This window comes from Perissodus microlepis, chromosome 3 (genome assembly GCF_051167445.1).
Source record: "Perissodus microlepis isolate ML-2025 ecotype Zambia chromosome 3, ASM5116744v1, whole genome shotgun sequence".
In the NCBI taxonomy this organism is placed as follows: Eukaryota; Metazoa; Chordata; class Actinopteri; order Cichliformes; family Cichlidae; genus Perissodus; species Perissodus microlepis.
In genome coordinates, this window is record NC_140463.1 from 44,807,402 (window position 1) to 44,819,973 (window position 12,572).

At 42.8% G+C, this 12,572-nt stretch overlaps 1 protein-coding gene across 1 annotated transcript in view; it reads right to left on the reverse strand.

Moving 5' to 3' along the window:
- Positions 1–1,893: 1,893 nt before the first annotated feature.
- The window catches only part of LOC146391657 (mitogen-activated protein kinase kinase kinase 11), a 49,215-nt gene continuing 38,536 nt past the window's right edge, over positions 1,894–12,572 (reverse strand). The window contains exons 8-10 of the mRNA XM_084924607.1: positions 12,448–12,560; positions 11,650–12,264; positions 1,894–6,741 (exon numbers count right to left, since the gene is read on the reverse strand). Of these exons, the coding sequence (XP_084780733.1) occupies positions 6,155–6,741; positions 11,650–12,264; positions 12,448–12,560 (1,315 nt within the window). The 3' untranslated portion in view covers positions 1,894–6,154. The remainder of the gene's footprint in view (positions 6,742–11,649; positions 12,265–12,447; positions 12,561–12,572) is intronic.

The following is a 12,572-nucleotide window of genomic DNA, read 5'->3' on the forward strand; positions in this document are numbered from 1 at the left end:
AAAAAAACAAAGCTCCCATATTCCCCATTTAGCTTTCTTACTTTAACTAGAACAAAGTGCATTAATAACACTCAGCATTTCCCTCACTGTCACACACTAGTTATAAAAAGACAAAAAGAAGGAACACAAGTAAAGACAATATCAGCTAATATGTCCTAAAGAGTGACCAAAAAAGAGAGTTTATTCTGCAGACTGCTTGGGTGATTTGCGTCATGCCAAAGGTTAGCGTTAGCTATTAGCTACTGACGGCTAAATAGGCTGCTATTTATTTAGTTTAACCATCTGTGTTATCAGGCTCCACCTAGCTGGGCTCACAGTCTTATCAAAATGAAGACTGAACAGATAAAACTATTGAAAATTAAAAAGTAAAATAACTTACATTCAGAAATTAATCATTTCAGCAGCTGAATGTTTTTGTTTTGTTGGCAGCTTTGTTTTTTCCCAGCTGAGCAGGAGCAACAAACACAAAAAAGCACTTTTATTTCTTTTCAAACTCTAGTTTAATCACTTCTGTCATTTAGTTATGATTTCTGCAATATGTTAAGGTTTGCCAGATCATTTTATCAAGTGCTTTTTAGTGGCTTTACTTTTTTACTTTATAACCTCTTGCACAATATATTTGACTATAACTAATTTAGGGATTTTCTGGTTTCCTAATTTTGCCTTAAAGATGACAAATATAGTAGGTTCATAAGCACCTGGCACTATTATTTATAAAGCTATTACAGGTGTCTCGGTCTCCCTGAATAGCATTAGTCCCATGGAAGTCTTTGCATGATCACTGCTACAGCTGAATCAATGGTTTAATCAAGGTAAATCAGATATTAAGTATGCATGTAAACACATCTGCTGCTCACAAAGCAGCCAAATTAAACCTGTGAGTGCAAGTGTAACCTGAACAAACACAAAAACAGCACATTCTACTGTTCCTCTTTCACAAAGGGTTTTGTTTTCTTTTTTTAATCTGGTTAATGGCTCTGATTTCTCACCTTTAAAATTTTAAAACACCACCACCACTCACAGGTGGCCTCTTGGCTTGATGAGGGTCAGGGCCTTAGGGGTTCTCCACGGTGCCATCTCATTAGATTTCATTCATGTAATAGCCAGTTGCCATTCAATGATTAGGGGTAATGGTCTGAGCTTGAACTCTGAATGAAGATCATAGACTCTCGTCTGCTCCTTGCCACCGAGCGGCTCAAAGCAGCTCACTGGTGGCCAGATATAGGGCTCGCCTTTAGAGATTTCAGTTCCTTTCTCCCTGTCAGTTTGTACTCGGGGCAGTGATTTGCAATGACGGATGGGGCGATGCCTGAAAGCGCAGAGCATCACAATCAACTCATCAAGACTTTAGTATTGGAGTGCTGGCTGTCAGCTCCAGCAGATAAATGGCAGCTCTGGTTTCTAAATCTGACAGCCAAAACCGAGAATCGGATGTCTTTGTCCACAAAAGGCTTCCTAAAATGTGTCCCTTTTATCCCCTCAGCGAGCTGACTGTACATCTTTCAGATTACACATTACGAACTGAAGTATGAGTATTTTGTCTATGAATAACTATGCAATTGCAGCCTAAATAATTCATTACCAGAAAGGCTTCTAACCACCTCGAGAAATTACGAGCAGGAGTAAAAACATTGTGTCCCAGGTAATAATGTAATCATTTGTGTAAAGCACAGAGACTGCAGTTATTGAAAATAATATTTTATGTCACTGTACACACACACACTTGATGGAGAAGGCCAAATTGTTCTTGTCATCATCGGGGCTGAGAGAAAATTAAAGTCTGGCTCCAAGAGACATGACATGACTGGCAGGTTGAAGTGGATACTTCACACACGGACAATTTATGACAGAAATAACCTGCCAGACGTTTCAATCATCTCGATTTCCTTCATGTTTTTCTTTTTTTTTTTTTTTTTTTTTTTATAGTGTGGGGGCTCACAGAGCATCTGTTGACAATAACAGCTACCCAAGTGTAATGACTATCAGAAGATAGCTGTCGTGACTTTGCGTGTCGACGTGAACAGACAAGGCAATAACTTGTCACTTGTCATGTCTTTAAAATGTCGGTGGGGAGGACAAGAGAGCGGAGAAAGGTGGGGGACGCTGCCGAAGGATAAACTATTTTCTATACTCATGTCCATGTCCAGGTGGTGGCAGGTGAGTTGTTCAATTGGAGAACAGGTTGACATCACGACAAGGACGCTGTCAAACACTGCTTGGGTAAACATGTCAGATTTGGAATGGTGGTGGTCTGTATGTAATCGCTTTTACTTGAGTGTTCACTGCAGTGGAACTTTGTAACCCTCCAGGTACATACCAACTACACAGTCATTTACATGACAAACTGCAGCCTCGTTAAAATCAGGCTCAAGGATTTAAAAGAAGCCTTTGTCACCTTGTCTAACAGCACTCCTCCTTAACCGATTCATAATCCAAGGGGTTGGTACGACTATTTTCTTTTTATTTCCTAATCAGACAATTTGACATTTACGCCCACTTTCCGCAGCAGTTGCCAGATGTGCGGAGGCGTGACAGTAGGCAGCGTTCTGAACTAGGTCTTATTTCCCTTTTTTCTTTTTTAAAATTCCTGATATGACTACCTCCATCTAATTTCAAATCGCAGAAGACTTAAAATGTGCACTTGTGCATTTTGCCACATCTCACCCCTCTCTGTGACAGGAGGCTGTTCACTCCATCTAAAAAATCTGCTATCAAATATAGTATAGAAGACACCCACACGTGTAGCAGCTAGCTCATTCAAAGAATTAAAAATGAGATCTTTACAAGCTGACTATAGCTGGTATACCCAGTAGAGGACACACGCACACGTTATTGGGCCAAAGAAGACAATACACCTTTCAATTTCAAACCATAATGCCTTGGTAAAATGAGCACTCTCCTGCAAATGGACTCTGTCCTAGAACAAATGCCATCTCTTCCAGCTGCATAGAAACCCTGGCTGTGACTGAACTGAACGCTCTGCTGTCAGGACAAAACTGCCCGCAAGAAAAACTTTCCAGATATGAAAGGAGTGAAGGCAGAACAAAATGAAAGGAGCAGAACTATCTCCCAAATCACCTCAGGGGTTAAGATGCAAAAAATAAAAAATAAAAAATTGAGCTTTGACAGCGAAGATGAAGTCCGGTCAGGAGCTGTAGCCAGTGGCAACAGAGAGACAAAGAAATGGAACAGAAAAGGCGGCTCAACCTGTCTTTGAAACTTTATGCATGTGATAGTGCGCAGCTTAAATCTACACATAAGCCGGAGCGAGGCGCAACTCGATATGCAGGGCATTTTTCTAATGTCAGGGCAAATTAATTAACCAAATATCTCAGCGCTTTGTTATGCTCCCTGCTCTTATCGAGAGGCTAATTATCACTATCAGCTTCCTCTGTACGTCAGTGGGATTATTAGGCTAATCACAAAGCTTTTCCCTTTGGAGACAAGGTTTTCACTCTTCAACAGAACAAAGCTGTTATTGTCCTCCAATGACACGGTGACAGCGATGAAGCGAATCAGCATTTGTACTTGAAATGTTAGAGTAAAGCCATCGTTAACAGGCTCAGAGTTTGTGCTAGGTAGGTGGGTCTCTCAGGTGCTTCACCTGCACTGGTTTAGTTATGTTGAACCAGTGCTTGAGCTGACTGTCAATTTAAAAAAACAAAAAAAAACAAAAACACACCCTCAAAAGCTGTTGTGCATTGGCAGTCTGGAGTTATTTTGTTGCTGCAATTTTACCACAACCTGTCTCACACCACTACATTCCTCAGGATGATTTTAGAAAATAAACTAATCCCTGAGAAAGTGTGAACATGTTACATTTAGCATGTACACTTATATACCACAACATTAAAACCACCTAATACTGGGTAGTGCTTCCGATTGCTTTCAAGAGTGCATGCAGAAACATGCACGTTTGCATGCACTGGGAAGTTAGCAGTGGATCGTTTGGGGCTGGTGGGTTGTTCAGGATTGTTGCGGTCCATCTTGCTAATGCGGGTTTTGATCTGAGTTTGAAGACCAAATCAGTGCCTTAGGCTTTTTGAGAAGAGGGTTCTTGGTCTGAAACAATGCTAAGGCAGGTGATACGTGTCAAAAAAATCCACACATTTTACAGCAGAAAATAGCAATTTAAAAATATTGTCAGTCTTATTCACTTTCCCTCTCTGAGGCTTTAATGTTGTGGCTGATAGGTGTAGAATGATCAGTAATGATAATGAACCATGAGAAAGTTATTGCTGTAGTGCATTCTGGTCTGCTGAGGCTAAAAACATGATATTGCCACATCTGTACAGTGAGGTTCTCCCTGTATTCCTGTTTTTTTGTTGTTGTTGGTTTTTTTTTTACCAAAACAAAAAACATTAAATTGGAGGGACGCTGCTGAGCCAGGGAATATTGGACATTGCCGATCAAGAAACTTTAGCAGACATTCTGGAGAGTTAGATGAGAACATCAGTAGCACTTTCATTTCAGTGTGGAATCCATGAAGCCAGGTAAACTAAGCAAAAACAAAATTGCTCCTGTCAAAGGTAACAAGTCCATCTAGAACTTTAAGTGTCAATCAGCATTAAATTCGACTGGAAAAGCACCAAGTTGTGATTTTTATAGGTGCTTTTGTGGGTAACATTTTCTTGGTTATGAGCACTGACTTCTTAAGTCATCAGCTGGTAGATTAGCAACCACTGAGTGACCAGAAGTCACTGCAGAGGGATAAAACAGAAAATGCTTTTTGTGTGGCCTTCACAGATCTCTGGAATGTTTTCCTTGGACTAACTTTTCCATATGTTAAGCAATCTGCTTTGCGAATGAATGATAATAAGAATGGTTTCAATCTTCACATGTAACTCTCTAGGGAGGGGGAAAATGAAGCATCTGGCTCATATTTACTCAGACATTAAATTTTGGTACATGAAGAAACTCAGAATCATGGGTTGTGAGACTGATAACGCCTACAAATTAAGCAGACTTTTTTTGTAAAGTACTTTAAAACACTTTTAAAGTACTTTGTTGAACCTCTTATAGGTGGCGGTGATTAGACAGTATTTCTAACAAAATCTGAGAACCATATTTTCAAATGTGATTGTGTCAGTTTGCTCTGTGTTGTTCTGTTCTGGCACTTTGAGGAGGTAAAAGCAATGCATTTGCAAACAGCCTTCGTCCCAGGACTTACACAGTCACAGCGGCATTCTTTGGCATATGATGGGAATGCGGAGGGCACCCCTGTCTTGTTTCCTGTGCTGTGTCGCCTGCCAGCCTGAATGAATCTGCCAATTCCTGGCATTTCCCACAGAATGTGACTGGAATGTTATCTGCTTCCAAGTGGAATGCCTGGGTCACGGTTTCCTCTCGGCTTTCTTGAGCGACCTAGTATCCACTCAGAGTGCTTTCTCCCACAATGCAACAGGAAGACGCAGTTAAAAAAAAAAAAAAAAAAACAGTAAGCTTTCCTTGAACAATGAGTCTAGACATACATGCAGACGATATTTTTCTTACACTGCAATGCTAAGCTGATTTGCAAATTTAAGCCAGATTCGTAGCATCTTCCCTACGCACCAGATTAACCATTCAAAGAGCCTTGAAAAGATATATATTAAAAACACTTCACGAAATAAGGCACTCCAATTTTCCATTGTCCTCAAGGCGTTCAGTCTGCAGAGAGGTAGAGGCAGATGAAGCTGTGCAAGTCGCCTTATCCACCTCTGCATTGTCACAATGCTTCAAAGGTAAGGGGAGATGAAAGCAGTTGATATGAGCAGTCTGATAGAATCTGAAGATGGGGCTAGTGATCTGTATCCTGCTCCTTCAAAGGGATAGAGAAACAGAGGAAAAAAGAGAGAGAATGAAATGGGCACCAGCTATTGGTTCACAGGCAGCTATCCCACAATTCATTGTACCACCTTTCACTGGCTTTCTGGTTTCCAAAGCAGCAGGCTGGTGTATAAATAAGACCTGTGATGATTGGTGCTCCCAAAGGGGAAAACCTCCCTTGGTAGGTTGAGTCATGAGTGTGCATGTTTTTTTTATAACATTCCGAATCCTTGTTCCAAAGTAGGACATAGTAGTGGAAACGGTCCTGGACTGTGCTCCTGCAATCAAATCCAGGCTCATAACATCTGTCATTGAGAATAAACCCCTTGTCGTGGCAAGGCTGGATTCAGAACCTGTCGTCTTTGAGTTGCGTCGGGGACTTGAATGGCTTGAGCCCCAGTATCCTGCGGGGGTGAGCCCTCTCTTTGGTGCCATCCAGAGGCTTGTTGCAGGCCCCGCAGCCAAAGTCAATAAGGGCCGAGTCAGCTGAGTTAATGGGTGCTATACGGAACGAGGGCAGCGTGGGAGAGCCGTTGGCAGAACATGGGGCAGAACGCGATGTGGGAAAGGGAGCTGAGAAGGGGTCAAAGGGTGAGGCACCATCCGAACCACTTGACGGATCAGCCTTGAGGGCAAAGGGGTCGCAGTCAGGAGAGGGGAAAGGGTCACAGTTGGTGAAGGGGTTGGTGGGTGACGGCTGATAGCTCAGTAAGTTGCTTTCTGAGCGGTGTGGGCTGCGCCCACCACCTGAGTTTCCACCACCTGCTGAGATAAAGCTCCAAGGGTCGATGCGGGGGCGGATGGGAGATGGGCGGGGCCGAGGAATGACGCTGACCTCCAGGCGCCGTGTTTTGGGGCTCCAGAGCGCAGGGTTGGGGTGGAGAGCCTTGTCATCAAAGTCCTGTGTGTCTTGGCACAAAGGCAGGTCTAAAACTGAAAAGCACATAAAAAGAAAAACATTAACGAGGCACTGAAAGACAGTATCTGTCCGAAAAACACTGGAAACATTTCAAAACACCGTTTTTTGTCAAGTATATGTAAGGTGAATATAATGTGGTGGGGTGTGCAATTTCAACTGTTTGCAAGTGGAGTACAACATTTTGACAAGGTGCTAAAAATTCCAAGTGCACAGCAAGCTGCTGGGCGACGATTCCTCCTCGCTGAGCGCCTGACATTTTTTCAAGTCATTCAGAGTTCATAAGCAGTCAGTACAACACTGTGCTCATTACTGTCCCAGTGGACCCCAACCAACAACACACTTCCTTCACTGTTTGTACAAGTGCTGAACAACAACTGAGCAGAAGTTAATGCTTGGAGGAACATTTTGTTCACTGTAGGTCTACCAGTTAAGAAACAATCAGTAGCAAGACCCACTTCAAGAAGGATTTTGACATTACCTCTGTGGATACTCAGTATCGTAGCAACCAGTGTCCCAACTGAAAAAATTATGTTGCAAATCTCTCTGAAAGCTCTGATTTTTCAGAAGAGATGGCAAAACAAAAAACCTTTTGGACCCCGTTGGACACAGGCCCTAACTTAAGATGACCCTGCTGACATGATGAGCGTTAGTGAATTGAGGAAGTTGCCATTTCCTCATGCGGAGCTGTACTCTCCTTAATGACTTAACCTTTTCACAAATACACAATATGAGAAAAAGGCTTCATATTCAACATATTAAACATCTTCATCATTTTGTCTTCAACTGTCTTGGTAGAAAAGTTTAATTGTTAATCTGCAAATGACTCTCAGAGTACTGCAGAACTGCCCCAGTGCGCTCTCAAACACTCCTCTCCAACCAAACTCTGCCAAAAAGTGTGTGATGAAAGTGATCCAAACAGTAATATGAAATTGGTACATTATTGTTCCAAGAAGAAATAGAACAATTACCAGCACAGAATGCTGATGCAATTAGTTTAAATTAAGTATAACATAGTACAATGTAGCTCTTTGACAAAGCAGCAACAATGGCAAGCAGAGAGTGTAAATTAGTACTGACAGGAACATTAAACTCAGTATAAATCAGTCTGAATGAACATTTGCTAGTTCCAAATGTGATGTGTCTGCCAAATGGCATTATTTACATCAACAGCAACTCTACAAGGCTGCTAAGCTATTCAGCTGACAAGAAAAGAGCAATCAAGAGTCACATGAGAGCAGGGAAAAAAGTAAAGAAAAAAGCAGAGGAAGGAATCCTCTGAATTTGTCTCTTTCACATGCACATTCTCCGCCAATAACCTTGTGGCAGTGTGTCTATGCATCTGAACCTGAGTCATTACAGCCAATAAACATAATAAGATGTTTAGCTAAAACACTCGCTGTTTAATTATGTGTGGCTTTTTAGCCGGATATAACGGGCGCACATGTTTTGGGAGATCATGGCTGTTAGCAACGGAACAGGCGAGGCTCGTCTGCTCAGTACCTGCGGGTAGAGCTGGGGAAAAAAACCTCTCTGTGGAGAATTCAGGGCTTTGTGACTCAATCGGACCATATATAGAGTGTGAAATGTTACCCAGGGGCACTCTTAAAGCCTTCCTGAAGCCCACTCGCTCACAGAACAACCAATGCTCATGCCTCCGTCATTACAGATCTGAAGTGTGTCAATATGTTTCTAATGCATATTAGCCTTCGGAGGGATAAAACAAAAACAAAACGTGACTATACTGTAAAATTAAAACGCTGATTAAACACAAAGAATTCATTTAAACACAAACCACCGACACATTTCATAATGAAGGATACTAATGCTAACTACCGGCACTACTGGCCAAGACTGAGAAGCGATGCTGAACTTCAGCCAAATTCCCAATCTACCCGAGCCAGTGAGGTCAAGAATAGATTAGTGGGAATTTTGAATGTCCTGCGACCTCAGCTGTGATGCCTCATGTTTCCCATTCATCTAAAGAAAACTGTCTGTCTTGGAAAGGGGTGGGCAACAAGAGAGGACTGGACGGTAGCTTTGCTTCGCAAGTATTAGCAGTGAAGGATGAAGGGCCAGCTGTTACCTGAGATATGCAAATAGGCAGAAGAAAAAGCTTTGATGTAAATGAAAAAGCTCATACAGCACTGAAGCCTCTGTTGTGCCAGAAAGATCTTGCTAAAGAAAAAATAAAAAGGCACAATAATTCTAAGGAACTGTGAGGGAACATTGTAATGCTGAGGCGGTACATTATTCAAGGCAAAGGCTGGATCAGAATTGGAGGGTGTCCTGTAGACACACTCTGAGGAATGCAGATGAATTATACAGCTAAATTAAAACAACAAACAAATTATTTTACCTATCTGGAGAAGACACTGCTTTAAAAACTGCACTTTTATCAAGCAAAAATATGTACAAGATGCAATTTGCTTCCTACATGACCCATAATGAAGCTTTAACGTAAGGTCAATATGGAAGTAATCACATAATGTGTTCGGCTACTTTTCTGTTTACATGTCTAACAGTTTCCCACACTGTCCATCTGATTACTGACATCATTACTCGAGTCCAATCATCTTCTCGCCTGCCTTCTTGGAACCAATCAGCCTGGTTTAAATCTGTGCTCCTCCCCATCTCCACCTCAGAAACCTCGGCCAGAGCTCTGCTTAAGCCTCAGTCTTCATCTTCACCACCATCAGTGTCTAGACTCCGGGGGGTCCTGTCCTAAATCCTATCACTCCTGGGATTCTATTCTGCCATGATGGGTCATCGGAGTCTAATTGCCAAATAATTAATTTCTCTCTCCCAATAAATTACGTTCAGATCTTCCAAGTTATCTCTTCTTATTGAAAAGCAACTTAAAGAAGACCAATTATGCTTTTCTGTATTTTCTGAATATGTATAACATTATGACTAGGGATGGGTACCGATTTCACGGTAGTAATCAGACCGAAAAGCTTTGTTTATGCTTTATTTCGGTGCTTTTTTTTCTTGAGATGTCATACACTTTGGATTCTAGCCAATCATTTTACCTTTCCAAGGATAGTAGGCGGGCCCAGGTACGTACGTTCTTTTAGAGCAGAGCTACAGATTAAAAATGCCCAAGGCGAAGCGATCAATGTCTGGCTGTACTTCACAGCAAAAGATGCAAACTCAGCAGCCTGCAGCAAGTGCATTAAGGTGATACTGTGCAAAGGAGGTAACACCTCAAATCTGATGAAACAGCTGGCGACGCATAGCGTTTCTTTAAAAGCAGAGAAATGCGGTGCATTTCTCTGCTTCGGATAGTGCCTCACCCTTTGACCCCTTCTCATTTGATAGCTTGCTGCAAGACCTCACACCGAGCGCATCTACTGCGGGTGTGGTGCCTGTTATCGTACCCGGAGTTAGCAACATCCCCCAAAAACCCGAAGAGGAGAGTCCTGGCCCCTAGCCCTGCCAGTGTAGCAGAAATGATGACGGATGATGATGGCAGCAGCAGCCGTTCTTCTCTGGGTGAGTAGCTTAATGTTGTTCGTGTGTAATTTATGTTGAGTAGGCTAACCACGTTATTAAATGAATGAATGTAAGGTGAACTAGCAAACACCGTCGTAGTTACATGCGGCTGTCTTCTTGTTTGATGGCAGATACTCCCTTCACCCTGGCCAAAAAGGCTAAAATGACCAAAGAAAAAGTGGAAAACAGCTAAACATGAGAGGTTTTTGGACAAAGTTTGTGTTTTTTCCATTGTTTAAGCACTGCTTCCAGCCAACAGTGATACCATATATGCCCTATAGCTGCAGAAAAGGCTAACATTGTTATCTTTTTACAAAAAACCCCCCCAAAAAGCCAGCTAAACATGAGAGGTTTTAGGACAAAGTTTGTGTTTTCCATTGTTTAACCACCGGTTCCAACCAAAGGAGGTATCTTGTATCAACAGAAAAGGCTAACTTGGTTATCATTTTGCAGAAAAAACGAGACTGCTAAAAATAAAAACATAAGAGGTTTTTGGACAAAGTTTGTGTTGTCCATTCTTTAAGCACCGGCACCGTTTCAAAAGTACCGGTTTGGCACCGATATCGGATAAAACCTAAACGATACCCATCCCTAATTATGACCAGTGACAGGTGAAGTGAATAACACGGATTATCTCTTCGTCATGGCAGCTGTTAGTGGGTTGGATATGTTAGAGAGCAAGTGAACATTCTGATTTCAAAGTTGATGTGTCAGAGAGAGAAAAGTATGCAAGGGTAAGGATTTGAGCGAGTCTGACAAGCGCCAAACTGTAATGGTTAGACGACTGAGTCAGAGCATCTTCCAAAACTGCAGCTCTTGTGGGCTGTTCTCAATCTGCAGTGGTCAGTATCTATGAAAAGTGGTCCAAGGAAGGAACAGTTGTGAACCAGAGACTTGGTCACAAGCAGCCAAGGCTCACTGATACAGATGTGGTCCAATGCAACAGATGAGCTACTGTAGCTCAGATTGCAGAAAAAGTTCATTGTAGATAGAAAGGTGTCAGAATACACAGAGCATCGCAGTTCTTTGCCAATTTTTGAAGCAAAAGGGGACTAATGCAATATTAGACAAGTGGTCCCTTTCCCACCGGCTACTCAAAGCCTTTTGTTTTGAAGGCAAGCCAATCAGAAGAAAACAGATAAAAGCAAGGGGGGCTTAAAGGGCGAGGAGCTAAAAGACGGCATACGAAACAAGATAAATATAAATAACATCGATAAATATAATTATATATGAAGTGTCATAAGGACTGTTTTGATCTGTGAATCATACAGCTCTAGTCAAATCAAGAATGCACATAGCAAGTCTCCTTTAATCCACTTTTTGCTTGTTCATTCTGTACTTTCTCTCTCACAGTAATAAAAAAATCTTTTTTTTTTTTTTTTACTTTATTTTCTGGTGGGGTTGCCTGTGTAAAACAAACTCGGACCAACCTAGCTGAGAAGCGTGCAGGCCTTGGCTGGACCTCCTCCTCCTGTCAGCTCTGTGTTCCCAGGAGTCACTGCTCAGCTCCCCGTTACTGGAACTGTAAGTGGGGGTCCACTCCCCTGGGCTGGTCCTGTCGTGCTGCATGGAGGCACTGCTGGGACTCTGCGGACTGTGTGGCGTCCGGTGGCTGCTCCTTTCGCGAGGGTTTGGTGGAGGCGGTGTCAGGGGTAAAGGCTTTAGTTCTTGGTATTGCAGCGCTAAATCCAACAGGGGTCTGGGGAGCGGCTCCGAGGTGGAGAAGGTGATGAGATCGTCCACTACTGGAGGGTCTGAAATGAGGGGCCTAGGATGAGAAATCTCAAGTTCAGAGAGGCTGCGGCCCTCTAAGCAAGGTGGGTGAGTTCGAGGTGGCACTCTTGGGGGAATATCCAGGCAGCGACCAAGTCCTATGGAGGCAAGCAGGGAGCCGCTGCCCAGCAGGGCTCGGTGGGTGCTGTTAATCAGGCCACCGAGAGGCCCCCTCTCAGGCCTTGGAGAGCTAGCTGGGGAAGAACTCCCTTCCTCACTGCCCGAGTCTCCTTGAGACAGAGGAAGCCACGGGCTATCCTTCACCGATGAGCCTGCAGAAAAAGAAAGGTTTTAAAAAGACACAAGGAGAGCCCAAAATAGAAGAAGAGGAATACTCAATGTATTTATAATTCATTTAGCTTCGATTCATAATTCACAGTCATGGCAGAGAGAATTAGAAAGGAGGCTAAGTGGAAGATAAGGTGGTAAAGCTGGTGGTGAAGGGCAGTGGATACCATTCTGAGCAGGCGTAGGGGTTGGCGTGACGGGTCGGTACTCCTCAAAGTCATCCTTGGAGTCTCCATTCTCATTGCTGTCTGCCTTCAGGAGCTTAGCTCTCATCGACAAGCTGAAAACAGGA